The sequence below is a fragment of the Phocoena phocoena genome, chromosome 2 (genome assembly GCF_963924675.1).
Source record: "Phocoena phocoena chromosome 2, mPhoPho1.1, whole genome shotgun sequence".
NCBI classification, from domain to species: domain Eukaryota; kingdom Metazoa; phylum Chordata; class Mammalia; order Artiodactyla; family Phocoenidae; genus Phocoena; species Phocoena phocoena.
In genome coordinates, this window is record NC_089220.1 from 104,967,565 (window position 1) to 104,985,722 (window position 18,158).

At 36.4% G+C, this 18,158-nt stretch overlaps 1 protein-coding gene and 1 pseudogene across 4 annotated transcripts in view; one reads left to right on the forward strand and one right to left on the reverse strand.

Annotated features, from left to right (window-relative positions):
• Positions 1-18,158, reverse strand: part of VPS13C (vacuolar protein sorting 13 homolog C) — a 173,700-nt gene that overhangs the window by 76,836 nt on the left and 78,706 nt on the right. For all 4 annotated transcript variants that reach the window (XM_065872278.1, XM_065872277.1, XM_065872280.1 and 1 more), the window contains 10 exons: positions 16,973-17,126; positions 15,251-15,330; positions 13,597-13,656; positions 11,162-11,324; positions 10,278-10,394; positions 9,310-9,413; positions 8,943-9,110; positions 8,134-8,438; positions 6,035-6,182; positions 4,860-4,968 (listed from right to left, as the gene is read on the reverse strand). In XM_065872278.1, the coding sequence (XP_065728350.1) occupies positions 4,860-4,968; positions 6,035-6,182; positions 8,134-8,438; positions 8,943-9,110; positions 9,310-9,413; positions 10,278-10,394; positions 11,162-11,324; positions 13,597-13,656; positions 15,251-15,330; positions 16,973-17,126 (1,408 nt within the window). The remainder of the gene's footprint in view (positions 1-4,859; positions 4,969-6,034; positions 6,183-8,133; positions 8,439-8,942; positions 9,111-9,309; positions 9,414-10,277; positions 10,395-11,161; positions 11,325-13,596; positions 13,657-15,250; positions 15,331-16,972; positions 17,127-18,158) is intronic.
• Positions 183-2,866, forward strand: LOC136118797 (intraflagellar transport protein 88 homolog; annotated as a pseudogene).

An 18,158-nucleotide genomic window follows, 5' to 3' on the forward strand; every position in this document is an offset into this window, starting at 1 on the left:
CGAGGGGGCCGTGGGGACGGGGCGCGGGGGCTCTGCCCCCGGCCCGTGCCCAACCCCCCACCCCGCCGGAAGCCGCGCGCGGCCCTCAAGCCCCGGACCCTGAGTTCGTGACGCGAAGCTCCGAAATCCCCGGCAAGACTCTGCGGAGACAGGAGCTCGGGCCCGCTCTCACAGAGGTACAAATGATGCAAAATGGATACCTCGCCCCAGAGACAGATGAAGATGATCTTTAGTCTGGCTATAATGACTACAATCCAACCTATGATACCGAGGAACTGGAGAATGACACAGCTTTTCAGCAAGCTGTGAGAAGTAGTCATGGCAGAAGACCTCCCGTAACTGCTAAAATACCAAGCACAGCGGTTGCTAGACCTGTAGCTACTGGGTATGGGTCCAAGACATCCCTGGCATCAGCAGTGGGAAGACCAATGCAGGGGCTCTTCAGGATGGAGTTACTAGACCTATGACAGCAGTGAGGGCAGCTAGTTTTACCAAAGCAGCTTTGAGAGGCTCTGCGTTCGACCCCCTCGGTCAGTCGTGGGTCCCTGCACCGTCCCTGGAGGCCAGGAACGAAGACAGCCGAGAAGAAAAGAGGAGACAAGTGGAGAAGAAAATAAATGAGTCGGTAGAAGAAAGCTGTATTGCTAACAGTCGTGGAGACTTAAAATTGGCCTTAGAAAAGGCAAAAGATGCAGGAAGAAAAGAGACAGTCCTGGTGAAACAAGGAGAACAAGTTACAAGTCCAGAAAACATCAATTTGGATTTAACTTAATCAGTTCTTTTCAACTTGGCCAGTCAATATTCAGCTAATGAAATGTATGCTGAAGCACCAAACACCTATCAAGTTATAGTGAAAAATAAGATGTTTAGCAATGCAGGACGGTTGAAAGTGAATATGGGAAATATTTACTTAAGACAAAGAAATTATTCCAAAGCCATTAAATTCTACCAAATAGCCTTAGATCAAATTCCAAGTGTCCATAAAGAAATGAGGATTAAAATTATGCAGAACATTGGAGTTAACATTTATTAAAACTGGGCAGGGCTTTCCTGGTGGCGCAGTGGTTGAGAGTCCACCTGCCGATGCAGGGGACACGGGTTCGTGTCCCAGTCCGGGAGGATCCCACATGCCGCAGAGCGGCTGGGCCTGTGGGCCATGGCCGCTGAGCCTGCGCATCCGGAGCCTGTGCTCTGCAGCGGGAGAGGCCACGGCAGTGAGAGGCTCACGTACCGCAAAAAAAACCACACACAAAAAAACCTGGGCAGTATTCAGATGCCATTAATTTATTTGAGCACATAATGAGTATGGCACCAAATCTGAAGGCAGGCTTCAACCTAATTCTTAGTTACTTTTCTGCTGGAGATCGAGAAAAAATGAAGGCATTCCAAAACTTGATTGCTGTTCCATTAGAAACTGATGAAGATGATAAATACATTTCACCAAGTGATGACCCACTTACTAATTTAGTGATTGAATCTATAAAAAATGATCATCTAAGGCAAATGGAATGTGAAAGGAAAGACATGGCAGAAAAATACATCATGACAGTTGCAAAACTCATTGCTCCTGTAATTGAAACATCTTTTGCTGTAGGTTATGATTGGTGTGTTGAAGTTGTGAAAGCTTCTCAGTATGTAGAGCTGACAAATGATCTGGAAATAATGCAATTACATACCTGATTTTAATCAAGCTGTAGAGACCTTTAAAATGTTTGGAAAAAAGGACAGTAGAGTGAAGAGTGCAGCTGCACCCAACCACTCATTCCTGTATTATTTGGAAAATGAATTTGCAGAAGCCGGTAGCTATGCAGATTTAGCTGTGAACTCTGACAGATATAATCCGTCAGCTCTTACTTATAAAGGGAATACAGTTTTTGCAAATGGTGATTATGAGAAGGCAGCTGAATTCTAAAATGAGGCTCTAAGAAATGATTCTGCTTGTACTAAAGCACTTTATAATATTGGCCTTACCTATAAGAAGCTAAACCAGCTTGATGAAGCTTTGGACTGCTTCCTGAAACTTCACGCAATCCTAAGAGACAGCAAGTCCTTTACCAGACAGCAAGTGTATACGAATTAATGGAAGATCCCAATCAAGCTATGGGATGGTTAATGCAGCTGATTAGTGTGGTTCCAACTGACTCCAGAGCTTTGTCTAAACTGGGAGGATTATATGACACTGAGGGGGATAAATCCCAAGCATCCCAATATTACTATGAGTCATATAGGTATTTCCCGTCCAACACTGAAGTCAACAAGTGGTTCACAGCCTATTACACTGAAACCCAGTTTTGTGAAAAAGCCATTCAGTACTTTGAAAGAGCTTCTCTTATACAGCCTACACAGGTGAAATGGCAGCTGATGGTAGCTAGTTGTTTTAGAAGAAGTGGTAACTACCAAAAAGCGCTAGACACTTACAAAGATATTCACAGAAATTTTCCAGAAAATGTTGAATGTATACGTTTCTTGGTACATCTCTGCACAGACACTCAATTAAAAGAAGTTCAAGAATATGCAATAATACTCAAGAGATTGGAAAAAATGAAAGAAATCAGGGAACAGCACATCAAGTCTGGCAGGGATGGCAGCGGGGGTCCCCATGGCAGGAGAGACAGGAGCGCTGGCAGTGACAATGGCCAGAACTGTGGCTCCGGTAGCAGAGGCAAGCGGCTCAACGCCCCAGCTCTGAGCCCTGCCTGGGACAGACGAGCCTCATGATGAGAGCAGCAGTAACAAGGAGCTAGATGCCTCCTATGTGGATCCGCTTGGCCCGCAAATAGAAAGACCCAAAACCGCAGCCAAAAAGAGAGTCAACGAGGATGATTTTGCTGATGAACAGTTAGGAGATGATTTGCTTCCAGAATAATATATATTTTAATATATTATTTATTAAAGGAAAGAAATCACCTTACAAGAGAATACTCATGTTAAAGTTTGGATTAATTATCCAAACTTTAATTTTGCACACTGTCAAAACTTTAAATGAGTGTATTCTGTTCTATGAGTATGGATTTAGATTTTGTTTCGCTTTTAATGGAATAAAAACATGTGAAAATTAAAAAAAAAAAGAAAGAAGCCAAAAATGAAAGTAAATTCTCTATGATTCCATTTATATGAAATTCAAAAAGAGGCAAAACTAATGTATGATATTACAAATCAGAATGGTACTTAATTCTGGGTGGATTCAGGGTCAGGGTGGGTGTTTGGTATTGATAGGTAAAGGCATAGGGAGAGCTCTAGGGTGCAGTGCTGGAAATGTTCTATATCTTAATCATGGTGATTACACTGGTGTAGCCATATATAAAAATCCACTGAATTGTACACTGAAGATTTGCACACTTTACTATATGTATTAACGTACTGTAAAAAAGGTTTTTCCACCCTAGTATTTTGGGTTTTTTCTGAGACACAATTGACATGTAATATTACATTAGTTTCAGGTAAAAAAAAGTTTTTTTAAATTGAAAAAATACAGTGAGATACCATTTTTCACTCAGCAGCAAACTGGCAAAAATTTTTAAATCTGGTAATACACTGTTAGAAAAACCACCTGATGGGAGTACAAAATGAGTATAAGTTCTATGGGGGTCAACTGGCAAATCTGTCAAAATGTTAATAAAATTAATTTTATTAAAGGTATTGATTGAATTCAATTATTATTTTAATTTAACAAAAACTAAATACCCTTTAACCCAGCAGTCCTGGTATTTCCCCTACAGATAAACATGCACTTGTAAAAAAGTGTATGTACAAGGATATTTAATGCAACACAGTAAGAGTGAAAGACTGAAAACCACCTGTAATGTCCATTGATAGGGATTTGCTAACTAAATTATGATACTTCAACAGAATTTAATACCAAGCAGCCATTAGAAAGAATGAGTTGTATCTATACACTGCATATATATAGATAGGGAATGAACACCAAGACACTGTGTATGTATATGTGTACATATAAAACAGCTTAAAAAATAAGTCTGGTAGTTACTTTGCCTTTAAGGGCCACTGTAAATAAGTCTGGTAGTTACTTTGCCTTTAAGGGCCACTGTATCTAATAATTTAAATACTATTTGCATTTTTATTGCTGTACAATTTTTTCAGTATCTTTGTTCACTGGTAATTTATCAACCACTTCACTTTATACAGCTAAAAATCATATCAAGGGACTTCCCTGGTAGTCCAGTGGTTAGGAGTCTGCACTTCCACTGCAGGGGGCATGGGTTCGATCCCTGGTCAAGGAACTAAGATCCTGCATGCCACACAGCACGGCCAAAACAATTTTTTTTTTTAATTTTTAAAAACATTAAAAAATAAAAGTCAGGGCTTCCCTGGTGGCGCAGTGGTTGGGAGTCCGCCTGCTGATGCAGGGGGCGCAGGTTTGTGCCCCGGTCCGGGAGGATCCCGCGTGCTGTGGGGCGGCTGGGCCCGTGGGCCGTGGCCGCTGGGCCTGCGCGTCCGGAGCCTGTGCTCCGCGACGGGAGAGGCCACGGCAGTGAGAGGCCCGCGTACCGCAAAAAATAAAAAAAATAAAAAATAAAAGTCAGATCAAGTATGCTACATAGCCTAGTGCCAACTTAAAATGTTTTTTTCTCTATACATGCAAGTTCAAAAATTTTTCCAGAATTCACCATTGATCTGAAACCCTTCTTTATGGCCTCCGCCTAACTCATGCAACTTAGAAATAACTGACTTTACTCAACTTAAAAGCAAACTATGGTTTTATTCAATAACATCTTATTTGTTTTCTTGGTAATACAAATCGCAATTTGTAAATATATGTTTACTTCATTTTTATTGTTTGTCTCCCCTAAAAAATTGTAAAAAAACATTTATTACACCACCTACTGTCAACCTCTTACCTGTCTCTTGCACTCTCGGTTTCACTTTATTCAAGTCTTCAGTAGCCTCACCAAGATTTTCTGCTAGTATTCGAAATAAAAGATTAAGATCTTCTTGATTTAGATTAACCTGTGAAATATGATGTTCCAAGAAAAGATAAAGATATTTCATTTTAAAATGAAACAATTTTAATATGGAAAACAAATCCTTAGTAACAAAACACTAAGGACAGGATACTCTTAACATTGACCAAAAAGTTATATAATCACTGTACACTCAAGTATTCCACTACTTATGTTAAAAATTTCATTTTCAAATATAAGACAGTGTTTGGAGAAAAACAATGTGATTTACAAGTCAATATTAGTTTCATCTACTTAACCAATATGACCCTTAGTGAAAGCTAATAATTATTAAAGAAATCAGATCACTTTTTTTAATAAGTGACTTTCAGAACACACATAAATTCTACTTTTTAAACAATAACAATTTCAACGTAATAAAAACGCCACCTTCAATATGAAAAATTGGCATTTCACTCAATGCTATAATTATCTGAGGGGTACTCAGATATCCCTAAAATAAAAGAGTATATATATAATATATAGAATGAGCTATAATTATAATACACTAATAAATAATTTACAAACAGATCACTGCTAACGTGTACACATAACAAATTTAAAAGCTAAGTAACATTTAACTGAAGATTAAATTCTACCAAAATTAATAAAGATCCTGTTGGACAGTATCACACTGAAATTTTCCTTACAACAATCAGTAAAAATTCCACATTTCATTTAGATTTATAATGAGAAAGTCTTCAGAGTCTGAACTTTCAATAAGAAAGTTTTTTTCTGGGACCTCCCTGGTGGCACAGTGGTTAAGAATCCGCGTGCCAATGCAAGGGACACGGGTTCGAGCCCTGGTCCGGGAAGATCCCACATGCCGCGGAGCAACTAAGCCTGTGAGCCACAACTACTGAGCCTGCACTCTAGAGCCTGTGAGCCACAACTACCGAAGCCCACGTGCCTAGAGCCCGTGCTCCACTACAAGAGAAGCCACCACAATGAGAAGCCCACGCTCCACAACTAGAGAAAGCCCGCGTGCAGCAATGAAGACCCAGTGCAGCCAAAAATAAATAAATTTTAAAAATAATTTTTTTAAAAAAAGTTTTTTTCAGTCATATACTCACATTCATTGACTCAAGATGACCTTTAATTTCCACAACAGGCACCTTGTGGTACCAAGATGCAGCTAGATTCCGATTTACATAAAACTCCAAATTAATTGGATGCAACAGCTGAATATCAGGATGGGAGATGCCTGGCTGGATCACTGTCCTAATGAAAAATATAATTGATATATATGCATAAACATAGGGGTAAATGCAACATATCATTAAAAAAACACGAAGCCCAAAGTTGCTGCTCTAAACATTGATTTGAAACAACGCTGTTTTAGTGTTTTCTAAACTTGGTCTATAATTAATTTAATCTACAATATACTAGCATGGACAGATTAAAACACAGCCGGCCCTTGAACAACACGGGGGACTAGGATGACAACCCCTCCATGCAATCATGTAACTTATAGTTTGCCCTTCATATTTCGGTTCCTCTGTATATGTGGTTCCTCCATAACCACAGTTCTAAACAACCACAGGTTGTATAATACTGTGTTATTTACCACTAGAAAAAAATATCTGCGCGTAAGCAGAACCATGCAGTTCAAACCCATGCTGTTCAAGGGTCAACTGTATATGACATACAATTAGCCTTTAAGAAAACTTTTTTCTTTAAACAGTAGATGACAACCTGAGTAAATTTTTAAAAGAAACTGATATTTTTGAAGCTATGGGGGAAATCGTCAATACAGTTGTTCAAGGACTGATATGTGTGCTGGTACAGAGATTAGAGAAAAAAATGGCAAGATGAAAAGTAAGCTATTTCTAAGTTTATAAGGCTCTTCAACCAGGATTCTTTTCTGGACTTGTCTTATAATCATTCCTTTTGTATTTAAGATAATTAAATCTCCTTGGACGGGGTAGAAAATGATTTCAAAATGAACATACACACTTTCAAATGTCCTCTGGTGTGAGCCCTAGAGATACATCATTACTTACACAGCATTCCTGCCAAAAATGTATAAGCTCGATTAAATCATGAGAAATCACTCAGACAAAACTAAATTGAGAGTCATTCTATGAAACAACTAGACTGAACTCTTCAAAACTGTCGTCATCATGAAAAACAAAGAAAGGCTGAAGAACTATCCCAGAATAAATGTCTATCAGTACAGAAATCCCCCTCACTAATATAGGATACAATTAAATGCCACATGTTATCCTGGATTGAGGGGAAAATTCTTGGAATAATTGGTAAAATCTGAATATTGAATGCATATTAGATAATAGATTATATCAATGTTAAATTTCCAGAATTTGATAATTGTGGTTATTATGTAAGAGGATTAATGTCCTTGTTCTTAGGAGACACATGCTAAAGCACTCTGGGGCAAAGCATTAAGATATCTATTCTCAAATGGTTTAGCAAAAAATGTTTTAATTTCCAATTATAAAATAAATCTTGGGGATGTCCTATGATGGTGACTATAGTTAATAAGACTGTACTGTATATTTGAAAGTTGCTAAGAGCATATATCTTAAAAGTTCTCATAACAAGAAAAAAATTTTCTGTAAATATGTGTGGTGATGGATGTTAACTAGACTTACTATGGTGACCATTTAGCAATACATAGGACTATCAAATCATTATGTTGTATACCTGAAACTAGTATGTCATTCATACCTGAATAAAAATAAAATTTTAAATTTTTAAATATTTTAAATAATATGTATATACAGAGTTAAAGCAAATGTAAATAATTGGTGAATCTATTTGAAAAATTATAGGTACTATTTTTGTAATTTGTCTGTAGGCTTGAGATTTTTCAAAATAAAAAGCTGATTAAAAGACAGTTCTGGGGGCTTCCCTGGTGGCGCAGTGGTTCGGAGTCCGCCTGCCGATGCAGGGGACGCAGGTTCTCGCCCCGGTCCGGGAAGATCCCACATGCCGCGGAGCGGCTGGGCCTGTGAGCCATGGCCACTGGGCCTGCACGTCCGGAGCCTGTGCTCCGCAACGGGAGAGGCCCAGGTACAGGAAAAAAAAAAAAAAAAAAAGACAGTTCTGTGCAACAGAAGTATGTTGAGCATGAATTTCAATAGTCATAAAATTTCATAGACAATATTAAATAATACTTAAATATCAATACATAATTATTGAAAGAGCATACCTAGAAAGCTTAAGCTTTGTTAGCTGCACATCCATTCTATCAATTACTGGAGGGTCTGAGTAGTCTTCACCAGATATCAGACTGAACTGATTGTGAACTCTGATTAACCCAAGATCTACCACTACTGCATCGGTGGAAATGGAAGACTGTGGGATGACTATAACTGGTGCTTTCAAATCAATATTGATAGAAACACGAAAGCTCCTCTGGGCAAAATCTTTCACACTTGTGGCAGCCTTTTCTGCAGCCTGAGCAGTGGCAGCACTCAGAGCCTCTTTGGCTGTCTGGAAATTGTTCAGGAAGTTCTGTGGACACAAAATAAAAGGAGTAATTCAAACAGGAGGACAAGCACATCATTTCTAACACCATCTTCTTTTTATTTATGTGCTAATTTTTTTCCAATAAATAACTTTCAGTTTAGTCCTATCTTTCTAGTTAGGAAAGAATTACTGATTATCCATCCATATTTATGAGCTACCTGACAAGGGCTAATTATAATTAGACTTATATGGCTGAGGAACAGAGAAAAAAACAGTTTTAATAGTTTTTGCACTTGAGAATTTGATTCATTACATTCCAGCAAAAATAATTCCAGTTCTAGACAATGCTAGACAAAAATCATTATATGATTCAGATTTCAACTGTTAAAGAAAGGTTTTGACCTCTACATTAATCCATAAATACCATCAATAATCAAATAAATGCACAACCTGACATTGAAAGTTTTAAGATTTGCAATAATCATAATTATCAGACTTATTTTAAGTATTTCTAAGCCAAAAAAATCTATATATAAATAGTGATTTTACCAGAAGTGACATGAGGAATTTATGGAGATAGACAATCTGAATACAGCCAACGTTCAGTGACACCACACTATCCACTTTGGACATGTCAGTATAGGAATCCCCCTCAGTAGCATCTGGATACAAATCCAAGTTAAAATGAAAGACTTCATTTCCCATTATTGACACAGCCTGAAAAGCAGAGATTTGAATGCACTCCATCCAATGGACAATGACAAAATAAAATTCCAATTTAAAAGGGTTTATAATCATTATAGAAACATTTTTCTATCAAAATATATTTTATTAGTATTTTAAAAAATAAAATATATTTTAAAATAAAATCTCACATTCAATCATCAATATATATTAATGATTTACTATCACCTACTTTTTTATGAACTGTCTTAGGATCAACATCTGTGACAATAATATTTTCCAATCTGGCAAATAGTGACTGTTTTCTTGACTGAAGAGAAAGGGAAGAATCAAGTCCTGGAAAAGAAATTATATCATTATAATTTCTATAGATACCATAATAAGATCTGAAGATTTTTCTTCCATTGCATAACTTTATTCTGTAGGTGATATTTTTTATAAATTTAGCAATGTTTGAACTCACAATTGATAAATAAGTGCAATATTAGATATTTTTAGTTTTATGAACAATGAAACCTGTTAACTCATTAAAAAATAATTATTTTCAACCCTGTGAAAAAACTACATCTAGTGCAAATAGATTATCTTAGGATTTTAGTAAATTCTTTACACCTTATATCCAGTCATTTACATGGAGACTATAAGAGTTTCATGAATCAAATTCAGACTAGTAGATGCACTGCCAGTTTAGAAAGAACAAAGAAAAACCCTAGTTTTCTGGATTTTAAGTTCTTCAAGAATTGTCTTAAACATATTCTTTACCTTTACCAGATCACAATGAGCTGGTAAAGAGAGTCAGAGAAAAAAACTACATTCATTTTAGCAGATTTTGCCTAAAAGAACATAATGGGCTCAGAGGATTTGTTCTTCATGATAAGGTTGCTTTGCATTTGTACCAAGATAAAGTGTATTCACAGACCTTAAACTGAATTCTGGGTTGACACTTAGCTCATCAACAGCATCCCTACATTGACATTAGTATTCCTTTCACCTCTGAGACAACTCTCAAAAGGGTCCAAAACACCAGTATGTGTGGTTCAACTCTCAAAGAGTTAAGAAAACATGCAATCCAATTATGTCATAAAATAAAATAATCCAGTTTTCACAGCTCAGAGCCTTCCATTTTATATATACTTTAGCATTGCAAAAAACAAAAAAGCTTATCTTTTGAACAATTTTTAATATCATGAGAACTTTTACCTTGAATCTTGATTTCAGCAATATTGTTCTTCTCATCACAAACAATAACACAGAAAGCATTCAACTTGGCAAACAGCCTGAAGTGAATAATGTCACTCTCCTTAGAGGATACAATCACTGCATATAAACAAAGCAATTCTATCACAGTGGATTCTGGTAATATACATTCTATTAAGGTTTCTTCTCTATATTAAGTGAACCATGGTTCTGCTTAAAATAATTTTAAAATTCTCAAATTCTTAAGTATTTCAAACACTTTTTTTTGCTTTATATATTCTTTATATATAGTTTGCATTTTTAATAGTGAGATGTACTACTTTGATAATGTAAAAGCAAGAAAAACCTTAAAATACATAAAGATAACAACACTGAAACTCAAGGAAGTTACTGAATATTAAATAACATGCCTATGGTCCCATAGTTTAAGTAGCAGAGTCAGGATTTGAACTGACTTCTTTCTGATCCAAAAGCTGGGCTCTTATCCAATTCGATGCTATCCCTGAACCCTGGCCCTCATGTCTCTGGGTCTTGATTTCCTTATCTGTAAAATGTTAGGGAAGATTAACCCTCTATAGAGTCCTTTCAGGAGCCACTGAGAGGAGGAAGAGCTCAGAATAAATACAGGTCTTCTTCCCCTAATACTCATATAAAGGCATCCCCCATCACCACCAGAATAAGAACAAAAACATTTTTTTTAAACAACAGTATTAACTACATTTATCTTACATATCAGGCACCCATGTATGACTCAGTTTGAAGGGAAGAACAAAGGTAGGCAAAATGGCATGTACATGACTAACCAGATGGTCTCTCATAAGATTCCCCATTTAGCTCTACAATTCTAAAACTCTTACTAACAAGAAACAAAACAGTGTCTTTCATACTTTTCTGCAGAGCTGAATTTTTTTGTTGCTTTTCAGTAGAAATTTGTACTTCCTTGGTATCACCCATGTTTTGGCCATCTGATGGAATTATGGTTGTCAGGTAATTAAGAGAACAGAGAAGAGCTTGTGTATGCAGCAACAGGTTTAAAGATGAAAAAGCCACCTAGAAATATTTTTAAAAGAAAATTAGTTCCCAGGCCAATTATACCAGTAGTCTGCATGATGTATACAAAAGGCTCCTAACTAGGCTTGCATCACTGCCGTATACCACTTAAAAGGAAGAGAGAAGAGAGGAAGACTCACAACTCACAGTCCTTAAACAGGCAATATATGGAGAGTAAATTATACTTACACATTTTGGGGGTTCATTTGAGTATCGAGGTAACCTAATTACTCCATTTCCCAATCCTAATTACCATAGAGCCTACAATCTGCCTGTCATGGCCGTTCCAAGATTCAATATATATATCACTTTTTTGAATCTTCAATGACTATTACTGTGATTATATAAAACATATAAGTTAGAACATGAAACTCCAGAATCACCATGTATTACCACCGTGTTAAGAAATGATTTCAGGCTCTTCAAATGGCTCTGCACATGGCCATTGAAGCTACAGTGTCAGCAGAAGCCAGTTCGCACTAGGAACTCTGGTGTGAAGGGCTGGGTGCGAGGCCTCTGCATGCAGCACCCTATGAGCAAGTGCATCTACACTAAGCACAAAGGAAAAAGAAAAAGCTTGCGGGATCTTGGTGCCCAGGCTGGAGGTCAGGCCTGAGCTCCTGTGGTGGGAGCTCCACCCAACTGCCTGCAAACTCCAGTGCTGGATGTCTCAGGCCAAACAACCAGTAAGACAGGAACAGAGCACCACACACCAAAAAAAAAAAAAAAAAAAGAAACGACAAAAAAATATGTTACAGACAAAGGAGCAAGGTAAAAACCTACAAGACCAAATAAATGAAGACGAAATAGGCAACTTACCTGAGAAAAAATTCAGAGTAATGATAGTAAAGATGATCCAAAATCTCGGAAACAGAATGGAGAAATACAAGAAACATTTAACAAGGATCTAGAAGAACTAAAGAGCAAACAAACAATGACGAACAACACAATTACTGAAATTAAAAATACTCTAGAAGGAATCAATAGCAGAAGAATGGATAAGTGAGCTGGAAGATAAAATGGTAGAAATAACTGCCAGGAAGCAGAATAAAGAAAAAAGAATGAAAAGAACTGAGGACAGTGTCAGAGACCTCTGGGGCAACATTAAACGCACCAACATTCAAATTATAGGGGTCTCAGATGAAGAAGAGATAAAGAAAGGGTCTAAGAAAATATTTGAAGAGATTATAGTCGAAAACTTCCTTAACGTGGGAGAGGAATTAGTCAATCAAGTCCAGGAAGCACATTGAGTACCATACAGGATAAACCCAAAGAGAAACACGCTGAGACACATATTAATCCAACTATCAAAAATTAAATACAAAGAAAAAATATTAAAAGCAGCAAGGGAAAAGCAACAAATAACATACAAGGGAATCCCCATAAAGTATGGGGATATGGGGATTTATGTATGCATACAGCTGATTCCCTCTCTTGTACAGCAGAAACTAACACAACACTGTAAAGCAATTATACTCTAATAAAGATGTTAAAAAAACAAAGATTTCAAATGTGACATTCATGAGATTTAAATATAAAATATGCAATTAAGAGTGAGTTCTCAGTCACTAAATAATCTTCTAAAACCACAATTATGGTCCTATCATTTAAAAATAAAGAATATATAGCTTATAGGAGAAAATATATTTTTAAAAACAGTAACTCCAGAAACCTAAAATAGCAACACAAATTGCTTTAAAGAATATAAGATTTTCTAATAGCGAGTTGAAATTTTTTAATAATCACTTTTTATACAAAAGGGCTTCTTTTCATTGCTTCAAGACACTAAGTGGATATAAAAATTATTAAAAGGAAGATTCAATATTCAACAGATTTCCCATCTCTCAAAAGTATAATCTGAAACTCATTTCTCTCATTTTCTTTTTACTGTATCCTAAAATTACATTTTGCCTCTTCTTCCTCTACTTGAGTACCTTAGTATAGCTCCAGAAGTACTCAACGTCTCTCCTTATATTTCACATACTTTCTGAACCCTGCATTAAAAGACAGTATCTAGTTTGGTTTGTTCAGAATCCTGTTGGTTCTTTGTAAATCAAAGTTCCCTCATCTACAGCATTCCCTCCTTTAGAAATAATTAGGATGTGATACAGTGAGTTAAATAACAGTATTATTATCCTGAATCATAAACACAGAGCATGGTAGACATTTATGAGGGTAATTTATAACTTTTAATGGTTCCTCAAAGGATACTCAAGACTTACAGAGTAGGTTATTTTCAAACAGGATCTATTCTTTTAACAGAATTTCTTACCTTAAGTGTTTGTTCAGTTTTTTCAAAACTAGTTTGAAAACTGGGTCCATTCTTATCAGCCTAAAAAAAACAAAAAAAAGAAAGAAAAAAAAAGTTCTAAAGAAGGAATTAAGACCAAAGTAAATGAATCACTTACTTATAATCTGTACTTAATTTATTTATATTTAGTTATAACTATTTTAAAATACATTATATATTTAATTTTATTATCATTATTATGAAGTTACATCCAAACCTATTTATTTATCATGAGTAAAAACTTGTCCTCTTCAAACAGAGGAGACCATGGCATCATTCACTTTTGGGAAACTGCAGCTAGGGATCAGAATGATAAACTCTGAGGGTTAGAAGGTTTAAAGGTAGTCTAGCCCATCTATCACCTAATGTTTAAATACCTTTAGAAAGTCTTAAGCAAGTCTATTTTAGGATATCTCCAGTGAAAGAAACCTCATTTTCTTAGAAATCCAAACTTTAGAGAAGTTTGATTTAATGAGGTCTTCACACTGAATCAAAAATCTGTCTCCTGGGACTTCCCTGGTGGTCCAGTGGGTAAGACTGCGTGCTCCCAATGCAGGGGGCCCGGGTTCAATGCCTGGTCAGGGAACTAGATCCCACATGCATGCCGCAACTAAAGATCCCACATGCCGAAATGAAGATCCTGCGGGCCACAACTAAGACCCGGTGCAGCCAAAAAAAATAAAATAAATAAATAATCAATTGGTAAATTAATACATATTTTTTAAAATCTATCTCCTATCATAATAACCAATTGGTTCAAGTTATGTCCCTTGGGAACATACACAGTAAATTCAAAGTTTTACCCCCTGTGAGAAGCCTTCTGGCTAGATCAATATCCCTGCCTCCCTGCTCCCATAATGCTTTGTGTTCTTCCTTATTAAAGAATCAAACACATTATATATTATTTTGAATTTTATTTTTTTATACAGCAGGTTCTTATTAGTTATCCATTTTATACACATCAGTGTATACATTCCAATCATAATCTCCCAATTCATCACACCACCCACCCCCTGCCACTTTCCCCCCATGGCATCCATAAAACACATTATATTTTAATTGTTGTTTACCTATCTCCCTACTGGTCTACAAATTCCTTGAGAACAAAGAATGTTTTTCATCTCTGTATCCTAACACAACCTGACACAAAAGACGTTCAACAGTTATTGAATAATTAAATAAATCAACTAATCTTGAATGAAGCTGAATACCATCAGTTCATATAACACTCTTCAACATTCTTCATATAACATATTTTTGAGTCCTTCCGAATCCGGGCAATTCTCTTCTGAACCAAATTCAATTTGACTTTATCCCTTTTGATGTAGGATACTTAGCCAAATATCACCTACACATACAATGAATGTAGGTAGGTGAATGTGCCCCAGAAGACAGTAGTAGGACCTACTTCACCCCAGGCTTCCATCTTTGTGGACAAGAAGTGTGACTTTGTAAAATCCTAGTCCTTACTTGAGTGAAAGAGAAAGAGGTGTGCAAATGGAAAGAGAAACAGTAGATATCCCTATGATTCAAACCTATGATACACAAGAGCCTTTAATAATCTACTGTCATCTTTTTCCTTCCAGAGGACAGTTTACAGTATACAATAAATATATAAACATTCTATGACCCTTACCTTAATGTACTCCGCTTTTAAGAGATCTAATCCAGGTTTGTCAGAAGAGCTAATCAAGTGAAGGGGCTTCTTTTTGGACCCTAGATTAAAGAAAAAGAAAAAAAAAGTGTTTCAAATAAATTGCTCTTTTTTACATTTGGAACTTCCAACATGTCCTTTCCTTCTTAAAAAATTTTATTAATTAAGCTTTAAAAAACTACCTGCACATATTTTCATGGTTATTAAATATTAAGGTCATCACTGGTAAAGAAATAAGCCAATCCAAATCCTTACCTTACCTCTGACATCCAACTTACTTAAAAACATGCATACTGTATTTATTTTCTCTGATCGTACATCTGCGTTCAAAAGTAATCAAAACTTCGCTAGATGTTTTTAAGACCATATGTGCATTCGTAAGGCTACGGGTGTTAAGAATCAGGAAATTTGAATTCTAATTCATCTCTACCTTTACCAAAAGCTATTTAACTTCAGTTTTCTCAACTACATAACAATGAGGTTGAACTAGAAAAACATGTAGTATTCTGTGGAGCTCTAAAATTTCATTCATATTAAAGAAATTTAAATAATTTTCCTTTGTTTAGACTAAGAGAAGGCTTACACAGAAGAGGAAATAGTTTTTTGAAGGGAGGGGAATTGTTAAATTTCTTTAAATTTAAAAACAACAGGTACCACCAGATGTCCTCTATATCCTCATGTACATGTCCCAAGGAACTACCTCCAGAAGCCATGGAGGGATAAGTGATTTATCCACTCTTTTATCCATCTTTTATTATTTGCAGTTTTATAACTCCTGTTTCTGAGATATCTCAGAATTTTCCATTGAAATAACCTTCTCTAAAGGAAAATATAGCCTAGAAAATTTTTTATTTGTATTTTTCCCCTTAAGACAATAATGTAAACTCCATCTCTCCACAGTGCTTATAGGAGCTTACTAACACATAAAACATTTTTCTTCTAAGCTGAGGTTAATTTTAGTTAGAGCTATTTAAAAAATAACAAAAAAATAGGTCTTTATATTTGATTAAAATACTTGGCAAATATTAGGTAAACTTAATTACTGTAGATTCATCCATTCCTTCATTCCTCATCCAATGAGTATACAAGATGTACACTGAAATGCATAAACCATAAAAGCTTCTGAAAGAATTAATTTTATGTCCCACCATTTTCATTTTCATAACCTGATGCTGCTTCTGATATATGAACACTATTGAATCAAAAGAGTAAGAACTTCAATATTATAAGACCAGAGATAAATTCTAGGTTTTTCTATTAGTAAGATGCATGATCTTGAGTAACTCACTTAATCTCTCTTTATTTAACCTTCCTTTGTTTGTAAAATGGGATTAATACTCCCTATATAAAGGGGATTTATATGGACTCTCTGAGTAGATCATAGCAGTTAAGAATACAGACCCTAGGGGCAGATTTCTAGGGTTTTAATCATGGTTCAGCCACTAACTAACTAGCAGTGTGACCTTGGGTAAATTATGTAACCAATTTATGACTTTGTTTCCTCTTGTGTAAGTTGGAGATAATAGCATTGCCTATCTTATAGCATTGTTACAAGGATTAAATGAGTTATTATTTATAAAATGCTTAGAACACTGCTAGCTATTATTTATTATAATTATTACTATATAAATGAATGTGTTTCAGATACTCAAAAGTAATACTAAATCTGTTACTGTCTATTATTTCTAATTTTATGGCTATTACCTTGAATTTCATAGTAATCCAAGCTGATTTTCTTTAAGTAAGTTACCGCAGTTAAATCAAATGTTCTCATTGTAGACTCTGTTCCTAACTGAGTAACATTAAACACTAGAATTGTATCCTCTTCCTTCTGTTGTTTGGTAAATTCCAAAATCACCTAAAACAATCAGGACAGCCAATGAAAGGCAGATAAGTACTTTGAATCATACTTAAAAATACAAAATCCTTCCTCATATATACAGTCATGACCATAGTAGAAATTTTGCTCATACTCTTCTATTACCATCAAGTTATTTACCATGATTGAAAGTTATCATCTTTTTGGGTTTTTTTGTTTTGTTTTGTTATACGCGGGGCTCTCACTGTTGTGGCCTCTCCCGTTGTGGAGCACAGGCTCCGGACGCACAGGCTCAGCGGCCATGGCCCACGGGCCCAGCTGCTCCGCGGCACGTGGGATCTTCCCGGACCGAGGTACGAACCCGCGTACCCTGCAACGGCAGGCGGACTCTCAACCACTGCGCCACCAGGGAAGCCCGGAAGTTATCATCTTAAACTCTATTATTGAGAATATAACTACATCTATCTAAAAATCATGATGAAATTTTATATCCTTATTGATTTACCTTTTTAATTTAGTAAAAATAGGCATGTATGAATTCTTCCTGAATATAATTTTTTTTTTGCGGTACGCGGGCCTCTCACCGTGGTGGCCTCTCCCGTTGCGGGGCACAGACTCCGGACGCACAGGCCCAGCGGCCATGGCTCACGGGCCCAGCTGCTCCACGGCATGCGGGATCCTCCCAGACCAGGGCACGAACCCGTGTCCCCTGCATCGTCAGGCGAACTCTCAACCACTGCGCCACCAGGTAAGCCCCTGAATATGATTTTTAAAAATCTTTACCTCAAAACTAAAAGTCATGTCTGGTGATATAAGAATCATCTCCATTAATGTCAAAAAGTATGACAACAACATTTACTATTACACTACTATTCAAATTTATTGTAGAAATGATAGCCAGTATATTTAGCCAATGAAAAATAAAACATATATGTTGCCATTTTTAAAACATCCAAGTTCTTTGATCTCCGTCAAGAGATGGAGGTCTTCGCCCCACCCCCGCAGAATTTGGGCAGGGTTGTGACTGCTTCAATCAACAGAGTACAGGGCTTCCCTGGTGGCGCAGTGGTT